Here is a 17,069-nt window from a genome sequence, read left to right as displayed (position 1 = left end):
CCGAAAAAAAACACAAACTTTTCGAAATGCTTTTGCTCTTCTGTTTTTATTGTTTAGGTAAACAAAACAGCACACCTGGACACACCACCAGGATGTTGATGAAAGACAATTTTTATTATTAAATATCGAGCTGTGTATGCGAGGCTCTATCCAATTTTGTTACGTTGCGTACCTTATATTATGTAAATCTTCCAGTAACTTCTTCAGACGTAGTTATCTTCAAACACTGTCTTAGTCTCAAGAACAATTTACGGCTCTTATACTGTGATAAGCGTATCGCTCCCTTGAGATGGGAAACCATGCTTCTGCTTCATTGATAATCAATTTTTTCGAACGTGTTCTTAGTATGCATTATGCAACGTCTCAAGCTGAACGATAAGCATTTTCAAGTACAACATTTTTGATGGTAATTAGTGCATTCTGCATATTGTTTATTTAAAAAAAACCTCTTTTACAACTTACATTGGTTTGCAAGAATGGAAACAAAACATACATTTACGATTGCCCGTTTCGTCCAGACGCTTGCAGCGGTTGTGTAGATCCTCTGTGGTATATGCTGCATTTGTTCAAATTTCAAACAAGCTGATATTTGTATGGACATTTTTATTTCCGACAAACCAGAGAAAAAGTAAATCTACAAAACAGATTTTTGTTCAATGCTAAATGCAGTCCGTCCTCGCGTGTAGAACGCTCATCTGCTTCGGCTCCTTTTGTTCAGTTCTGTACGGGCATTGTACGCAGCCCTGCTAGTATTCGATAAACTATTCCGTTACGGGAGGACATGGCTTGTTTGTTCTGTTCCGCCGGCCACGCCTGCCGATTTTACAACTTAGAAATGCGGGATTGGGTGCTCGGAAATGAGACGAAACTTGCTTTCGATATTTCATTAGGTTCGCCGACAAGCAATGCTCTTGTTGGTCAGATCTGAGGAACGGATGAAATCAACAGCCTTTGGAATGCCTTGACTTGGCTAAATTTTCCAAGTTTTAAGTAATGGAGTACGAAAAATAAAAAAAAAATATCTAACGATGGCTGGTGATCGGTTGAAAAGAAAGGAAGAGATTACAGTTCAGTTTTCTTGGCATTGCCCGCACGGTCGAAGCTCTTCAGTTCGCTTGTAGCGTGCTTGGCAATGTACTTAACGAAATCATCAACCTCTCGGCCACCTTCGTAACGAACGGGGCTACTCTTAGCGTCCTTCGGCAACCAGTACAGAGTCGGGAATCCGCGCACCTCAAAGTGTGTCGGTACATCGTTGGCAGTAGCATCCATCTTCACAATCGATACAGCCTCGTCTTTGAGTTTAGTTCCAAGCTCTTCGAGTGTTGGAGCAAGCTTCTTACAGTGTCCGCACCATGGGGCGTAAAACTCAACCAGTGTATCAGCGTTATTGTTCACGACAACCTCGTCAAAGTTCTTTGCCACAGCTACTTTTACCGGTCCGTCGTTGCTTTCCGGCATCGGCTCGGATTTGACGTACGGCTCCAGAGAGCCTTCTTCCAACTCGGCAGCGAACGATTGAAGATTCTCCACGGAGAACTCGTCTTTCATGATGAACTTTTGATTCTTAACGTCACGGGCAAGCACCAAAGGCTTATCTCCAGTGTAGTCGTATCCATACTCGTTAAGTTCATGCTGGAAGTCGTCCTTGGCGCTGACAGCGAAGTTGACTCGTCCCACAAATTCCTTGGCTACCTTTAGTACACGGTTGCGCCAATAGTTCGTGCCCTTCGGGTTCTTCACGTAGTCGACGGCGTAGTAAACGACCACGAGCGGGTTTTTAAAGTCGCTGGTAGAATCTCGGGAGCGCACTCCGGCAAGACCGTGGTAATTTGCCTTTACAAAGTCCGTCAGCTCTTGCTTAGTGGTGCCTTCGAATTTAACAAAGTCTGGCTCGAATTTGTTCGCTAGCTGACGCGCACGGAATAGGTATACAGCATCCGTTTCTCCTTGTTTTTCTAGCACCGCCCGAGCGCTGCTGTGACCGAAGCGAAGCCGCTCGCGCTGGCTATCGGCATACTTCAAGAAAACGCCCTTTAAATCTGACTCTTTCTCGAAGAAGCCGACCACAGAGGTTTCCTGTGCTTTCAAGAACGCCTCGAAGGCGTCCAACGTTAGCAGGTCCTTCGATGCCGGCCCAACAATGGACTTCATGTACTTAGCAATGCCATTAGCTTCACGGGGTCCGTTGTACTCTTGCGACACTTCGCCATTCTTAAACACCTTAAGCGTAGGGTAACCGCTGACGCTGAACTTGTTGCAAGTGTCCTTACCGCCTTCGGTACAGTCGACCTTGGCCAGTGCGATAGGCGGGTCATCGCCACGTAGCAACTCGGCAGCCTTAGCGTACTCGGGTTTCAACTTCTTGCAGTGTCCGCACCTGGGAAAGAACACAAACGAAAAATGAAAACATATGCGACCAACTAAACCATTTTCCGATTACGAAGCTGCTGACTCGGTGATTGCTCGTTCGGGTCAGTGACCAGTCAGTTTGCATTGGTTTCAAGCAAAGGGATGTCATTTGTAAAAATATACATCCACCAATAACTCCATCTCTTTTTTTCATATATTCATGATTCATGGCTAGTACGAAGTACCTAGCCCTAATGAGTATTGTTTTCACTGTTGAACGAACGATACTTACCATGGTGCATAGAACATCACAAGGGTGGTTTCTGTTTCGGCAACACGGGTGGAGAAATCGCTATCAGTCAGATCCAAAACGTCCGCTTCGCCGGCATATGCCGCTGCCACCAGGGCACACAAACCAATCACCAACCGGCAGCTCATGATTATCTGCCTCACTGATAAACGATGCAGCTAAGGGGATAATTACAACCAAAAATGCGAATGAAAATGCGATTCTGATCTCTCGGGAAATGGAGCCCAGGTCCCGTAACGCAAATTACGTGGCCAAACAGCTCAGACCACCGGCTTACTCGAAGTTTGGCTGATGAAAATCACGTTCGGAAGAAGAGTTGATGCCTTTTCTCTGCCGGTGTATGCCTTTGAGAGTGGGCCTGTTTCGTTGGCGATCGCTGATTGGTCGCCTAAGTGACACTTGCGTTGACGGGAGGAACATAATTAACTTGATAAAAAGTCGCATACGAAAATGTTCTCTGAAAAATTATGTTCAATCTCGACGTTTTGTGCCCAGGACACAATCCTCTCCGTAATCAAACGGGCAATGTTCAATCAACGGGGAATTCAGATATGGAGATATTCAGATTCAGAAATTAATATATGGAAATTTACCGTAACCTCCTAATTTGCTTCTAAATACGTCCAGGTCGTTCTTAAATCATTAACAGTAACCTAACTTGCTTCTTCGCGATTCGCATTGAGTATTGAGAAACACGTTTCTGTGTGTTAAAAGCAAAATAGGATTCAAGAAAGCAATAGTGTTGTAGTTCGAACTATAATGTGCTATTTTTGCTACAGTCATAATGTGATAACGCAACTGAATTGTAAATCTTCCTCATTTCATTATTACAAAAACTTGAAACTGTAGCAGTATGTTTCACCGTGGAAATTCTTCAAACTGTGGAAATATGTTTCAAAACTTGTAAATCCCATTTCAAATGTTTCACCTATTTTTTGGGTCCTATCATGACGAACATTTTGGTGAAACGGTTTTGCTTTTATTTTCATTCGTTGTTAATTTTATATTATTTTTCTTGAATGTTGTGTGAAAACGGCTTTTTAATTTCGTTTTTTTTAATGAGGATGCTCGAGGCATCATTTATTTCACCGTAATGTAAACTCTAAACCGTTTTCCGTAATGTGCACCAACAGTCATTTTATGATATTAAGAAAAAAAAATGCAATTTTCAATTGTCTTAATCGTTTTTTCTCCTACACCCTCTGATGATATTTCCTGCATTAGATGTAACATCCCGCTTTAGTTAAATTTATATGCAACACGCACATTTTCATTGATGAGGACACCAGGTCTCTACTTCAAAGCATTAAACTAGTTTGCATTTAGGAGGAACTTATAATTTATAATTCTTATGTCTATGTTAGATGTTAACGGTTTTAGTTACTACTAAAATGCTTACTGCTAATTTTAAATATTTAATTGAAAGAGACAAATAAGCCAATAAACGTAAGTATATATTCATGCAACAGCTGATTGCTTTATTTTTCTTTTGACGAAAAATAGTATTTTTCTACTATCTTGATCGTTCGTTCAACTGCCACACCCTCGCGAATGATGCTGTACCGATCCTTCTCAGTTAAATCTATTACAGTAGATGCTGCTCGCTGATTTTCAGATAGTCCTAGTTGACCACCATCAAACACAGCACCGAGTTTACACCAAAGAGCCTGAAACTCGTGTATATTTAAGGTGCTTTTATCTGCGCTCACGTTGGCGCTCGTTAGCGCAATAGGTAATTGTAATATGCTACATACATCTTGTATGAATTTATACTTCGGTATTCTTATGCCTATGTTAGCTGATGCCGGATTTAATTTACTGTTTTTAAATTTCGACGATTTCTTAACGACGATTGTAACCGCTCCAGGCAACAATTTATGCAGTAGCGCGTCAGAAAGATGATCTGCCTGGCCCCAGGTGCGTAATGATGTGAAGTTCGCAACACATATAGCAATCGGTTTTGACTCGTGCCGTCCTTTAATTTGGTACAATCGGTTAATGGCTTCAGCATTGTCGGCACGACACGCTAATCCATAGACAGTATCAGTAGGTATTGCTATAACTTCGCCATTTGCAAGTAATTCAGCGGCTTCTCTTACTGCCAAATCATTGTCGATCCGTTTCACTTTATCATACATTCTTTCTATATATATTGCATGCAATTTTTTAATAGCCGTATCGTTCAGAAGCGGATTCAACTTTCTCACATGAAAAAGTCCCGTTAATAACATTGAATCGTTAAGAATGCTTAACAATCAACGGATATGAAATTATGATGAATGTATCAATATTAATCGCGCCAATTATGGCCACAAGTTTGATTACAGCACTTGTAGAATGTGGTCATAGGTTCATCAGCGGATCGTGTTTGCATTTGCATGAAGTAAGCTCTGTTGTGAGCGCAGGCCGGACATGCGGCGTCTGTAGAGTCAACGTTTTCCCATGCAGCGGAACCGCCCATTACATGATCCACTTCCTAAAAATTGAAATGAACAAATGCATATATTTGTAAATACGTACGACGTTGATGATTTTAATTCTAAATTAGCTGCTTGTAACTTTTTTTATGGTTTTTAAAGCGACTTTGAGCTACTTGTGACTCACCTTCAACTTTGGAAATATACGGCTAGAAATCTTTCGCTTTATTTTGCATATGTAAGGGCAAGTATTGCATGAAAACCTTAGCGCGTCGGTGCTTTCTTCCACAAGTAATAAATTTCCACAGTTCGGACAAAACATTAACATTTTTCGATATATTTCCCGAACATTAGTAATATTTGTAAATACTGCACCACGTTTTGATTATCTAAACATTATACAGGCTGTCACTTTTAAAAGAATTAGGTTAGTCCAAAGAGAAACGTCCCAAGTAGCAATTTAGAAATAGTTCTGTATGAAAATCATGTTATTGCATAGCATACGATGGAAAGTTTATCTTTCTTTGTGATATGCATCAACTTCTACCCAATAAAATGCTATAAAATTTTAATGTAATCATACTACATACAGCTTAACCGAGTCAGCTCCGGATAAGGCTATCTGCGGCTGGAGGGAGGAAATGGCTTTCAACTCACAAAAAATTATCCAAATCTAAATACGATCAGGCCGTTCTTAAATAAATAACATTAACAATACTACGTACAGCTTATTCTACATGATGTAAATCAGAGGAATGAAGAGTATTGCGTTTATTTGGCTAAAAGCAGGCATTCATAGAAACAATGTTTTTCTATCGAGTGATTTTAAAAAATTATCACCGAGTGCTAGAAACGGCTTTGAAATTATTAGGACCGACACGTAAATCATGGCCAATCAACGTGTATTTGGTTATAAAAATGAACAATTTTGTTCACCGGTATTACCGAGGGAAAGCTCGTAGTTACTCTGGGAATTACCGAGGTCATTGAAATTTCTTCATTTAAGATTTGTAAAATGTTCGCTCGATGTCGCTCAGGTGTATTTAAACTTTCATTCGAACGCATTCTGAAAGCAAACTGATAATTTTCAAATTTCCGTGCGTCCTACCGGCTGTTTTTGATCAGGTTCAACAATATTTCACACATTTCTGCTTTTCAAAAGTCCAGCACAATCTTCGCATTCCAAAACGCATATTTGCATTAAATATATTTTATTCTCATTGCGATTTTTTTTATAAGTGCTTTTATCGTATTGTTGACTTTGGGACTGACCGCATGCTTCCATCCGTGGAATAGAAAGCTGCAAAACCCGCTTTGCTCAGAGCACTATACTATCCCATGGCGAAGTTACATGAGTTATACACCTCGGTGATAAGAATATAAAATGAATGTGATTTTATAGTGTATATCGAATTGAGATAAATATATCATTAATATAGATTAATGTAGCACTTCTTCATGCTTCACTTTATTTGAATCTATTATTATTATTATTATTATTATTATGAAGTACTTTAATAGATATTCGTATTTGCAGATAACTTAAAATGTGATTTATCAGTCCTTTATAGTTTCATTTCACACATGATGTAGTTACAGAAAAGGTCCTTGAAAATAACGAGTCGAGTTTTGGTTCAATCCAAACGAAGTTGATTATTTCACTGGCAATATAATTTTTTAACAAACAAAAACTTTTCTTATTGAGTTATCGATTCTTTTACGGGATGCATTAGAGATGAAGCATTACAGTTACTGTTGCTACTGCTAGTGTTAGCCGTATGGCTTTGGCCAACATTACTTCCAGCGGCTGGTCGTTTGCCTATTGCTATTGGGATTCTAGTTTTTGGTACAGTAGAAGGAAGTTGTTGCCAACGGGATGGTGGCCAAACAATTTGCGTGGCTCGAGCAGTTACTAACCCCAACGAAACTGGGCCAAATATGTTACTATCTAAAGAATTACCTGAAATAAGATCGGGTGATAAGTTTCAGTGCACCATTTGGATACCGTTTCTTACCTGTATGATCCCCTTCAACCCAGCAATGGCCTTCCGGGACGGTTACATACGGAAGCTTATACCCTAATGTGGAGATAACATCTCCCTGGAGCGCGACAACACGTTTTATAATTTTCTGGCTAGGATCTTTTGGGGACACGAGAGAAATTATATCTCCTCGTTGCACATCCATGTTTCGTACAGCCCATCGCGAAAGGAACACGTAATCCGTAACGGCAGCATCTGGATTGAGCGCCGGCTGCATTGATATGCCTTCTACCCGGGCCACATATCCAACACAGTCCAGCAAGGTAACTCCTACGGGCACACCGAGCAGCAGGGATTTGATGAAGGTCGGAAACCGCATTACGAAAGATTCGCTATTTGCAAACGATGAGCTAACCGAAACGAAGCACAATTTTCAGTATACAACCTGGCTAGTAAACATTGTAATCGATTATAGTCGAGAAGATCTGAGGCCTAATTTTGTATTATTCGAAACAAAATGTTGGGTAGGACTTTTTCCAGCCTTCTGCAATGTTTTGGAAATTAACTGAATCTGACAAACCCAGGGCTGCTTATGTTATTGTGTAACAATTTACTATAATGTTGCCAGTATGGCGGAATTATCTGATTATCATTTTTAACCATTTTCTTGAATTGTATTTCTTTTTATTGACATTGAGTCGAAAGACATGCTGGTAACATTTGTAAAAATTGTAAATTACCAGGATATATTGTTCCGTTTCTGAAATAATCTAGTATTGATGGCACCACTGCTTCTCGCATCTTGACGTTTTTGAAGTAAACTAAAACAAAATTTGCTTTGGTTCCGAGCGCGCGTATTTTTACCGTTTCGAAACATCCATCTTTAAACTAAAATTCATCAATGGATATCACAAAGAAAAGTAAATTTTTCATCTGTTTACGCTAGTTGTTTGTACGGATTGTGCAACACGTGTTGTGCCAATGTTTAACAAATTCTCTTTTCAACGCTTACAGACTTCATTGAGCAGCTTCCCTCTATACGAGAAGCAATCCAAAATGCGACGTTCTTCGCTGTCGATTGCGAGTTTACTGGGCTTGCATCCGACCGTACCATATTTCCGTTTGATACCCCCGAGGAAGTATACCTGAAAATGGTCGAAAATAGTCCTCAATACATCATCGTACAGTTCGGGCTGTGTGCGTTTCGTGTCGAACCACCGGCCGAAACAGAGGAAAATCAGGGAGAGCCTCGCATCTCGTACAAGTGCTACAACTTTTACTGCTACCCCAAGGGTCGTGCAACCGTGTTTAGCTGCCAAGGAGAAAGCATGCGGTTCTTAGCAGATAATGGGTTTGATTTTAACAAATTGTTCCGTGAGGGTCTCTCGTACGCAAATGAACCCGACGAACAGCGTTACCGAGCAGACCTAAAGGAGCGGCAAGCTGCTCGCGCGGCCGCTATACAAGCTGCCTCGGAAGAAAACCCTAAAAATGAAGATACCCCCGTAGAAGATGTGCCGAATGCGAATACAATACCGGTACCAGCGCAAAACCAACAACAGGTTGACAGTGCTGCCGCTAGTATTGAAGCGTTTTTGCAATCCGACGAACCGGAGCTTATCGTTGGCAACTGCAATCCTTTCCAGCGAAAACTGATTTATCAGATGATCGAACAGCGCTTCCAACGGAAAGTAACTACCTCGAGCGTGTCGCTGGAGAATAACCAAAAGGGCATTAAAGTGGAGCGAAAACGGTCGCCCGAGGAGGAATTGGTATTAGATGAGCAACGGCGTGCACGCGAGAACGAGGATCTCGAGACAAGTGTTGGACTGTCGCTAGTACTGCAGGAACTTTCTAAATCCCGAAAGCTTATTGTCGGCCACAATATGCTGTTGGATTTTTTGTACGTGCTAAGACAATTCTTCAAACCATTACCATTTGACTATCAGGAGTTTAAGAAGCTAACAAAGCAAATATTTCCACTGTAAGCATATATGCACGTGGGTAATGGTAGACTTATTTTTTTTAAACTAAAATCCTATTTCAAAGGCTTCTAGATACGAAATATTTGTGTACCAACGCGGAAATTAAGGAGCATGTAAACTCGTCAGTTTTGGCTCACGTCTTTGATGCTGTAAGCAAGGCGCCCTTCTCCATTCCCACGGTTCATCCTGAGCTGCCGGAGTATCAATACAACGTAGAAGTTGAGAAGAAGCACGAAGCCGGTTACGATGCATATCTGACCGGTCTTTGCTTTTTAGGGCTTGTGAGTCGATTTAAAGCAGACTTGCTACAACTCCCGAAAAACTCTACACTAAAGCCTTACATGAACCGGTACGCTGGCTAATTCTGGTACAACCCTTGAATGTGGTTATCTCTGATAGCTCTGTATGCTTACATTTTTGCAGAATTTTCATCACTCGGTTGGTTGATGTCAATTACATCAATCTGAACGGAAAAGAACGTAAGTTTGTCAGGATTAAGGCGAATGGGCTATGTTAGATATTGTAAATTATTTCTCTTCAAAATTCAGCTACTCAATCACGTGAGCACATCTTTTACGTTACATTTCCGCAAAACTGGCGCACTAGTGACATCATGGGCAAGTTTAAACCCTTTGGTCTAGTGCACGTTAGCTGGTTGAATGACACATCTGCGTTCGTGTCCTTGCACAACCGAATTGCGTCGAGCTCTGTGTTGAAAACGATCGGATACCACGCGGGATTTAAAGTGTACAGCTTTGCTCAGTTTACGCAAATGAAACTGCAAGTATATATGCGCGTCGTTTTACATAAATGTCTGCGAATGCCAATTCAGGCAGGCTCTACTGTACTGATCGTAATTGGAATGTGTTGTACCTTTTTCCTTGCACATTAGCGATCTGATACTAAACGAGGACGAATCGGTTCGAGTGGTTCTGGCGGAGCAAATCAAGGATCGAGTGGATGCGGAGAATCAGGAGTTGCATCGAACGGGGAAGAAAAAGGAGAAAAAGAGGAACAAAAACTAGAGCGACTTGGCAAACGAAAGGGAACAGACGATAAAATGTCCACTGCAGGAGACGTGGAGGACGATGCCGGATGGCAAACGGTTAAGAAGGGCCGCAAGACGTTCGCCGATAACAATGATTGGTGAGAAGGTTCAGTTCGGTTGAACTACGTCCGATACCGATGGCTATAGCTGGTACGCCTAATCGAGGTAAGATTTATTCCTGCAGATACGTGGGAATTAGACTTGACGGAGTTTGTTTACAGCTTGGCAACGCGAATCGTTGCAGTGTATGAATTGTATAAAGAAATTTTATTAATTCTTGATTGATTGATTGATTTTATTGACATTGCATTTGAACTGGTATTTCGTTTTCTTGGAGGGCAAAAAACATTTTATTTCGATTGATACTTTACGTCGTATCCTAGCTCAGATATTCCACTCTATGGGCCCGAGGGAGGAGCTTCAACGGTGTCCGGATTCTTTGCCACACAATCTTGCTTCCAATTTTTCGGTATGGTGGAATTGCTGAGAATGCTTTTAAATTGTTCGATAGGACAGAACTGCGTGCAGCCCGGTATTGTTACCCGCTGGAGGCTCTTTCCGAGCTGTTTCTGGCTAACGACCACACCGTACCTATTACTGCCAGAATCGTAAAACAGCTCCAACACGCCCATTACCCCATAATCCGGCAGGTCGTTCTCGTTCCAAACCTTCAGGGCCGACAGAATGTTGACTACTGTCGAATCATGGCCAGCATAGAGCAGGATCTTCTTGTGCGCACCGGACGGGTTTGCAATCAATGCTTCCCATTCGTTTAGTGTTTTGCGCAAGAATGGTCCTCCCTTGAGCCGCTTCATTTCATCGGTGTAAACGTTGAGTATATAGCTTTTCTTGGTCAACGGGAGCAACTTATCCGGATAGTACGCTTTCGTCCAGGCAGGTAGTTTGAGACCATATTCGGACTACGAGAAGTAAAAGAAAACAAGATACAAAAGGAACGAAGCTATCAACACCAGATACAAGGATCATTTCCTATTAAACATACCTCAGCCTTGAGTGTGCTAAACAGGGACTGCACGTCATCAGGATTGGCGATCTTCAGGCCGGTGATTCGTGTGAGATTCTGAAACAGCTCTTGGTTTGCAGCCATCAGCTCGGCAATTTTTGGTGTGGCAAAAACTTCATGCGTTGCCTCTGTGTACCGTGGGCAGGATACTCGCACCAGAAGAAGCTAGAGTAAAGAAAGCACGTTTTTTGTTTTACTTTAAAACGAAACGAAACACACCGTCCACAGCTGATCAAACATGCCGCTTACCGTATCTTGGCTGAGCGGTTCGCTGAAATATGGAATCGGCTGCCAGTTCAGCTTCTGGTTCCACTGGAGGGGGGTATTTTCGGGCGGGAATAGACCGGCCAATACAAGCTGCATGGACATCTGTGTTCGCGAGACGCCCGTTGTTTGGACGTGTACATTTTTCGACTGGTACGTCTTACCAACGAAGCTGCCATAGCGTTCTTTCAACCAGACACCGATTTGCTCGTAGATCGAATATTTGCCTTTCTGGAGATGGTAATAATATTACATTAGCTCGCAATAGACGGCTCCTCCTGAACTCAGGCTTACATTTGTGAGCTGGCCCCAGTCGTATGGCTCGAAGGTATAGTTAACGTACGGATCATTTGGATACGTATCAGCCGGTGTACGCTGTCCGTGGCGGAAAAACTGTGAAACGGTAAAGCATAAAACGGTATGACTGAATGTTGCACGCCTTGAAACAAACGGGGAACGTATGTTAATTCACTTTAACGTAATCTATGTTTCAAAGAAATGAACGGCTCTAAACATGAGCACTCTGATAAGGTATATTTTTCACAAATTTCTCGGTACTGGCTAATCGTTACGGGAAATCACTTAACGATGTCCGTTCCACAGCTTGTCAGGATTGTTTGCAATTTGTTTCGTTACAATGAATAACTGGGTAAATCGTCGGTACTGGGGAAAAACGGTGTGCTTACCACGTGCACTTGTTTCAACCGAAAACCGGCGCGTCGTTCCAGGCTTAGAAAATCGCCATGCTCTTCGGATGAAAGGTCCTCGGCGGACGATGGGGCACCGTACACTCCGTAGGCGGTGAAGAAGACAATCGCGGTGATCAGCACACTGCACGTCAACATGATAAGCACGCGTCTGCTCAAGTAATACATAGTGGAGCCGTGCCTGATGCCGACTTATATAGGCGCGCTTTCGAGCCGCGAATACCGCGACTTAGGGCGTGTCTCTGTGTGAATTGCTGTATGTTTTGTATTCGTTCGGTTTTAGTCGCTACAGTGTTTATAACCGAAATGCGACCAAACCAACAAAAAAAAACCGGTCTCTGTGCCTCGTGCTTCGTTCCTCGTGGCGCTCCCGGGAAACGCGGTGATGGCGCGGGAGTTTTTCTCGCCGGTCAGTGTCGCTGAAATCGTCTGTTTTCTGTCATGGTGTACACTGTTTGGTGTCCTTCCCTGTGTAGTTGTGTGCTTTGATCCTCACGATCAGGGAGATGATGACGAGAAGACCGGTTTAGGTCGGACCGGGTGATAACGGACCGAACTGGAACCACACCGACAGTGGCCTACCTGGGGCCGCACTAGTTGGCTTGCCCGGTCACAGGAAGGCCCGCAGAAGTGCCCACCGTGGTCGGTACAGGCTCAACGGCCACCGGCGTGTTGATTGGCAGCTGGATGCGAAACAATCGCACATGTGGAAGGACGGAACGGGTCACGGCGGACAGCGTTCGCGAGGGTTGCCTAAAACGTAAAATGGATTAATACGATACCGGCGACTTGGAGATGTAATAAAGGGGCAGGATGTTTTTTTTTGCTGTTGCGTAAACCGGTCTTATGCTAAAACAAAATAAACCAAGCTATATAGCCTCTGGTCATCGAACCAATGCCTGATAACCTTGAACTTGATCAACTAGAACAATCGCAATCTGAGTTGCCCTAGTTATGTGTTACACTAGGAAATACTGCGATGCAGAGTGATAAGCAATGCACGAGTAGCTATAGAACGATCTTAAATCATTATTACGATTAGTGTTGCTTGCACCGCGTGCTCTCTCGTTAGGGGTGAATTTGTAAATTAAAGTAATCATTGATAACATTGCATGATCAACACGGGATAATTTTCAGCACGTGGCGCTAAGTTTCAATGCACAGCTATGCTCGGAATGTGGAGCGCAAAAAATGTCCCAAAATGTGTAATAAATCTCTTTCCATTTCACCTTGAAAGTAACGCACTAATTATTTTCCCTGTATCAAATCGCTCTAAAAGTAACACATTCTAATTAGCGCGCTTAAACATTCGCTAATAATACCGTCTTTACCTTTCATAAACGAGACTTAAGTGTGATTACGTGAAAATTTAGCTTAAAAAATGAACACATCAATCACGCTCTTAATACCTTCAATTTTGCTTCTACCACACTCGGTGCTGTGCAAGGTTTCGATAAACTCAACTGCATCAACCACGATCTCTTCTATACAACAATTGAACTGAAAATAAATCATCTCATCTCGACGCACGAGATGCGATGCAAAGTGTGGCCAGGACGATTTCGCCAGAAGACAGCCTGTCTCCGTGCAACGACACGTTCGTTCGATACGTTGCGTTTCGAAATTGAACGTGTCTTCGTACGACGTACGCATAATTATCACCGGTACACTCGTGTTGTTTAGTATACTCCCCACCACGTTTTGGTACACCGCCGGTCTTACAATAATGTGCGGTGAAAGAGAAGTAAAATTATTCCATTTTATAGTGACTCTTTTTTCAAATGGGAATCGATTGTGCTTTACAGTTCATAGCAAAAAAAATCGCTTTTATTTATGCGTGCTTTTACAAGAGCAACTTTTTTTAACCATCAGTTGCTAGAAGCATTGCAGAGTGTGCGCGGTTTAAAATAAATCATGCTCTCCTTCGCGGCAGAGGCGCATACCTTATGCTGCACCGAAATAATTCAGCCCATCGATGCGATGCGCGTAAAAGGAAAGTAACTGTTTTTTTTGTCACTCTTCGTCATTTCATTTTGTTTCTTTAAACAATCGGTTTAGATCGTTCAACGCATTTTACACCATTCTCTGGGGGATGAAATCAAAATGAAGGTATAAAAACACATAATTTACTTATTTTTTGTCGCCTTACTCATAAAAATGAAAGTATTCGCGGTAGCTAGAAGAGGCCCAGCTGACGACACTGACAAAAGCAAGTGTAAGTGAACCGTTTACAACAATATAAAGTGCACCCATTGCCTTACGTTGGTAGAGCCAAGAAATTGACGCGGTAGGTAACAAGATTGCTTAAATTCTAGGTCATGAACCTATTGGATATAGAATAGATATACAGCTGCTAGGCTCATGTGAGTCGCTAGATTAAACCAAAGCATTTGAGGTGTACCTAAAAAAAAGATTTAGTACAGCTTACCTGTTTATCTGAAAATTATCAGCTCCTTCTCGCCGAAGGTGTACCTCCTGGTCTAAGGTTGGAATGGTTCCATAACACATTGGAGTGATTTAAATGAGGCCCTATGTCTCAAAACTGTGTGCACTGCTGTTCTGGTTAATTTCTAGAAACTGGTTAAAGTTTTGTGCGCGCCTGGCCTTGAAAATTTTATTGCCAAAGGGTACGAAAAATCGCTCACTGAACCGTTTCAATGCGTCACGGTTCTGCCACGTTCATTGCCTGACTACAAAATACAGCGCCGTGTAACATTCGTTGCTGGTGCGTTTTGTTGCTTTTGCGAATCACGTATACTCTCCACACCCGGTTCTTATCATTCGCGTAATTGATGCCGTCGTTATCGGATGTTTTATCTATCGCACAACAAGATTACATGTAAAAAGCGTTTACAGTCGTCCGAAGACGGTAGCGACCACTTGCTACAACGACGAAAAACGTGCACTGACAGAAACCAACCAACGGAAACGATCGTAACGGTTAGTGTCGCGGAAAATTCAGTGCTGCATTTGTGAGGAAGATTGATCAAATCACTGCACAATAGAATGCCATAATGGTGGATTAACCGCACGACGTGTATGTATACGCCTAATGACTTCTGACAACGCTACACACGAGGCTTTGCAAGGTTCCACGCGAGCCCAACGCGATCAAGTTCTAACGTCCGACGCGTGTGTATGTGCTGGTTCTTTTGGGCTGGTAAATGTTACGCCCCTAACCAACTGAGCAAACGAATGGTTTTTTTATGCTATATAAACTCGAAAAACTATCATCATGGATACAGGACGGTTGAAAAGGGAGCGGTATATATATTACAGGCGCTAATGAAACAAAATAAGAACGAGGTTTCGCTAGAAGAAGCCGTTATACATCAGTTATAAACGATTTGGAAGCGACATTAAGAACTGGTGGTTAGGTGGATAAGGAGGTTCTAACAAAAGTTACACAAAGAAAAAACGTGCTTACATTACAGCCACATTTATTGGCACTATTATTTCTACCGGAGCGCACGACCTTGAATCAGTTGCTGCTGCAGCCTAACATCGATCTCAAGAAACTTCGGTTGAACGTATTCTTGCGCAGCACATCCCATCACCGGACAACGTGTCCTCGGATTTAGTTTCAACATTTCTTCGATCGCGTGTTTTTCGTACACGTGGTTGCACTGCTTATTGCGCACTGGCACCTCTAGCGGACGTTTTGTAATAGGATCGATTAATTGATCATCGTTATCCTCTATGATCAAATCAGCATCACTATCTTGCTCTCGCGCGGATGCTCTCATCGTTGGATTCAGCAGTGGGTTGGCATATTCCAAAAAATCCTTGTATCGTTTGTGACCGTGTACTTGGGGATTCTTTTTGTCAATACCTGCATTGTAGCGCTAAAATATCCATTCACATGTTATTGTATCGTAAACCAAAAAAAAAACAAACCAATCGAAACTTACCCTATCGAAGCTTTCCACACACTGCTCACGGTTGGATTCAGCTAATGCTTTTCGATGATTGTTCATTTTACTATCGATTACACAAAGCCGCTTGACAAGTTCGGTGTACAGTTTCACATCTTTCGCAGCTGTTGAAAACGAAACGATTTAAATTCTGGGAAGTAAACAATACGTATCCATAGCTAAGTATACTCACATTCGTCCCCAAATTCCGCCACCAATCGCACAGTGTTGTTAACGCTGTCGCTAACCTTACGCATGTTGGCTTCAAGCATGTTCATGTTGATCGATCGCTGAATTATTACAATAATGTAATATATACTATGCGTAAAGTTACGTGTAGCCAGATAAAAAACCGCTGCAATACGAATTTTGTTTTCATTCAATTTTAAGCGCCTCCATTAAATGACATCTACTTGACAGTGGAAAATACACTGTTAAGGCAATTGTAAAGAACATTTTCTTGGTTAAAAACCACACATTACTAAAATGTACAAACGTTGTCTAACTTGCAAACGAATTGTTTCAAGACAATAGATAGACAAAAAATATTTTAGGAATAAAATGTAAGGTGCAACATTTTTATTCCATATTATGTGAAATATTCATAATTGCGGTCGTTTGTAATCTCCTTCAGATTGCCAAAAAACTAAAAAAATGTGTATTGTTATTTACAAAATGAAACATTCGTGTGATTAGACTGAAGAGTTGTATAGCTACATTCTTCGTCTAAAATAGTTCAACAATGCATAATTTAATCAACTTCCATGCACAAATTACTATCGGAGCGACAGTTCCACGCTAGATCCGGAAGCGGTTGGATGGTTGTTCCAGGATCATGGAATTTTCCACTTATTTACTTAGGCTATGTTTAAAGGGAACAAAATAAATGTATACCTTTCTTTTGCTTGAATTAAGACGTAAAAATTTTCTACATAATTTCCTTCTATCAATCTGTTCTAGGCAATAGGTATTAGTGATTAATACAGCAATTTCGGTATTTTTAAGCTTTTTGACTCGCAGTAGCTGATGGGAATGTTCGATGAAAAGGAAAAAATACAGTGTTATA

At 41.8% G+C, this 17,069-nt stretch overlaps 7 protein-coding genes across 7 annotated transcripts; 1 reads left to right on the top strand and 6 right to left on the bottom strand.

Moving 5' to 3' along the window:
- Positions 1-403: 403 nt before the first annotated feature.
- Positions 404-2,999, bottom strand: LOC128727047 (protein disulfide-isomerase A3). Its single transcript, XM_053820908.1, has 3 exons — positions 2,940-2,999; positions 2,645-2,820; positions 404-2,380 (listed from the first exon to the last, which is right to left on the bottom strand). The coding sequence occupies exons 2-3, from the start codon at positions 2,788-2,790 to the stop codon at positions 1,063-1,065; spliced, it is 1,464 nt and encodes a 487-aa protein (XP_053676883.1). The 5' UTR covers positions 2,791-2,820; positions 2,940-2,999; the 3' UTR covers positions 404-1,062.
- A 1,119-nt stretch (positions 3,000-4,118) lies between these two features.
- Positions 4,119-4,800, bottom strand: LOC128723593 (threonylcarbamoyl-AMP synthase). Its single transcript, XM_053817350.1, has one exon. It carries the CDS (start codon positions 4,798-4,800, stop codon positions 4,141-4,143), a length of 660 nt encoding a protein of 219 aa, XP_053673325.1. The 3' UTR covers positions 4,119-4,140.
- Positions 4,801-4,886: 86 nt separating this feature from the next.
- Positions 4,887-5,407, bottom strand: LOC128723594 (DNA-directed RNA polymerase III subunit RPC10). The gene is made up of 2 exons (XM_053817351.1): positions 5,267-5,407; positions 4,887-5,138 (listed from the first exon to the last, which is right to left on the bottom strand). The coding sequence occupies exons 1-2, from the start codon at positions 5,405-5,407 to the stop codon at positions 4,953-4,955; spliced, it is 327 nt and encodes a 108-aa protein (XP_053673326.1). The 3' UTR covers positions 4,887-4,952.
- A 1,162-nt stretch (positions 5,408-6,569) lies between these two features.
- LOC128726199 (mitochondrial inner membrane protease subunit 2) lies at positions 6,570-7,440 on the bottom strand. The gene is made up of 2 exons (XM_053819993.1): positions 7,095-7,440; positions 6,570-7,039 (listed from the first exon to the last, which is right to left on the bottom strand). Exons 1-2 carry the CDS (start codon positions 7,438-7,440, stop codon positions 6,777-6,779), a joined length of 609 nt encoding a protein of 202 aa, XP_053675968.1. The 3' UTR covers positions 6,570-6,776.
- A 522-nt stretch (positions 7,441-7,962) lies between these two features.
- Positions 7,963-10,296, top strand: LOC128725787 (poly(A)-specific ribonuclease PARN-like). Its single transcript, XM_053819557.1, has 6 exons — positions 7,963-7,981; positions 8,076-9,045; positions 9,111-9,395; positions 9,470-9,525; positions 9,595-9,830; positions 9,939-10,296. The coding sequence occupies exons 1-6, from the start codon at positions 7,963-7,965 to the stop codon at positions 10,194-10,196; spliced, it is 1,824 nt and encodes a 607-aa protein (XP_053675532.1). The 3' UTR covers positions 10,197-10,296.
- Positions 10,297-10,390: 94 nt separating this feature from the next.
- Positions 10,391-12,257, bottom strand: LOC128722561 (venom acid phosphatase Acph-1). Its single transcript, XM_053816232.1, has 5 exons — positions 12,069-12,257; positions 11,677-11,775; positions 11,368-11,613; positions 11,098-11,283; positions 10,391-11,014 (listed from the first exon to the last, which is right to left on the bottom strand). Exons 1-5 carry the CDS (start codon positions 12,255-12,257, stop codon positions 10,493-10,495), a joined length of 1,242 nt encoding a protein of 413 aa, XP_053672207.1. The 3' UTR covers positions 10,391-10,492.
- A 3,283-nt stretch (positions 12,258-15,540) lies between these two features.
- On the bottom strand, positions 15,541-16,281 carry LOC128725830 (E3 SUMO-protein ligase NSE2-like). Its single transcript, XM_053819603.1, has 3 exons — positions 16,197-16,281; positions 16,001-16,128; positions 15,541-15,934 (listed from the first exon to the last, which is right to left on the bottom strand). The coding sequence occupies exons 1-3, from the start codon at positions 16,279-16,281 to the stop codon at positions 15,548-15,550; spliced, it is 600 nt and encodes a 199-aa protein (XP_053675578.1). The 3' UTR covers positions 15,541-15,547.
- Positions 16,282-17,069: the final 788 nt, after the last annotated feature.

Source organism: Anopheles nili, chromosome 3 (assembly GCF_943737925.1).
Source record: "Anopheles nili chromosome 3, idAnoNiliSN_F5_01, whole genome shotgun sequence".
NCBI lineage: Eukaryota > Metazoa > Arthropoda > Insecta > Diptera > Culicidae > Anopheles > Anopheles nili.
The sequence above is the reverse complement of the archived record's forward strand: the minus strand, read 5'-3'. Positions and strand labels throughout refer to the sequence as shown.

What these genes read in the sequence shown, in the direction of transcription:
- LOC128726199 (XM_053819993.1), bottom strand. Translation starts at nt 7,440, where the DNA reads ATGCGGTTTCCGACCTTCATCAAATCCCTGCTGCTCGGTGTGCCCGTA. An exon ending in GGTTGAAGGGGATCATACAG is followed by an intron (nt 7,040 to 7,094) that starts GTAAGAAACGGT and finishes ATCTTATTTCAG; the next exon opens with GTAATTCTTTAGATAGTAAC.
- LOC128723593 (XM_053817350.1), bottom strand. Translation starts at nt 4,800, where the DNA reads ATGTATGATAAAGTGAAACGGATCGACAATGATTTGGCAGTAAGAGAA.
- LOC128723594 (XM_053817351.1), bottom strand. Translation starts at nt 5,407, where the DNA reads ATGTTAATGTTTTGTCCGAACTGTGGAAATTTATTACTTGTGGAAGAA. An exon ending in GTATATTTCCAAAGTTGAAG is followed by an intron (nt 5,139 to 5,266) that starts GTGAGTCACAAG and finishes TTCAATTTTTAG; the next exon opens with GAAGTGGATCATGTAATGGG.
- LOC128725830 (XM_053819603.1), bottom strand. Translation starts at nt 16,281, where the DNA reads ATGAACATGCTTGAAGCCAACATGCGTAAGGTTAGCGACAGCGTTAAC. An exon ending in GGCGGAATTTGGGGACGAAT is followed by an intron (nt 16,129 to 16,196) that starts GTGAGTATACTT and finishes CGTTTTCAACAG; the next exon opens with CTGCGAAAGATGTGAAACTG. An exon ending in GTGTGGAAAGCTTCGATAGG is followed by an intron (nt 15,935 to 16,000) that starts GTAAGTTTCGAT and finishes TGGATATTTTAG; the next exon opens with CGCTACAATGCAGGTATTGA.
- LOC128727047 (XM_053820908.1), bottom strand. Translation starts at nt 2,790, where the DNA reads ATGAGCTGCCGGTTGGTGATTGGTTTGTGTGCCCTGGTGGCAGCGGCA. An exon ending in GTGATGTTCTATGCACCATG is followed by an intron (nt 2,381 to 2,644) that starts GTAAGTATCGTT and finishes GTTCTTTCCCAG; the next exon opens with GTGCGGACACTGCAAGAAGT.
- LOC128722561 (XM_053816232.1), bottom strand. Translation starts at nt 12,257, where the DNA reads ATGTATTACTTGAGCAGACGCGTGCTTATCATGTTGACGTGCAGTGTG. An exon ending in AACCGCTCAGCCAAGATACG is followed by an intron (nt 11,284 to 11,367) that starts GTAAGCGGCATG and finishes TCTTTACTCTAG; the next exon opens with CTTCTTCTGGTGCGAGTATC. An exon ending in TTAGCACACTCAAGGCTGAG is followed by an intron (nt 11,015 to 11,097) that starts GTATGTTTAATA and finishes TACTTCTCGTAG; the next exon opens with TCCGAATATGGTCTCAAACT.
- LOC128725787 (XM_053819557.1), top strand. An exon ending in ACAAAGCAAATATTTCCACT is followed by an intron (nt 9,046 to 9,110) that starts GTAAGCATATAT and finishes CCTATTTCAAAG; the next exon opens with GCTTCTAGATACGAAATATT. An exon ending in CAATCTGAACGGAAAAGAAC is followed by an intron (nt 9,526 to 9,594) that starts GTAAGTTTGTCA and finishes TTCAAAATTCAG; the next exon opens with CTACTCAATCACGTGAGCAC.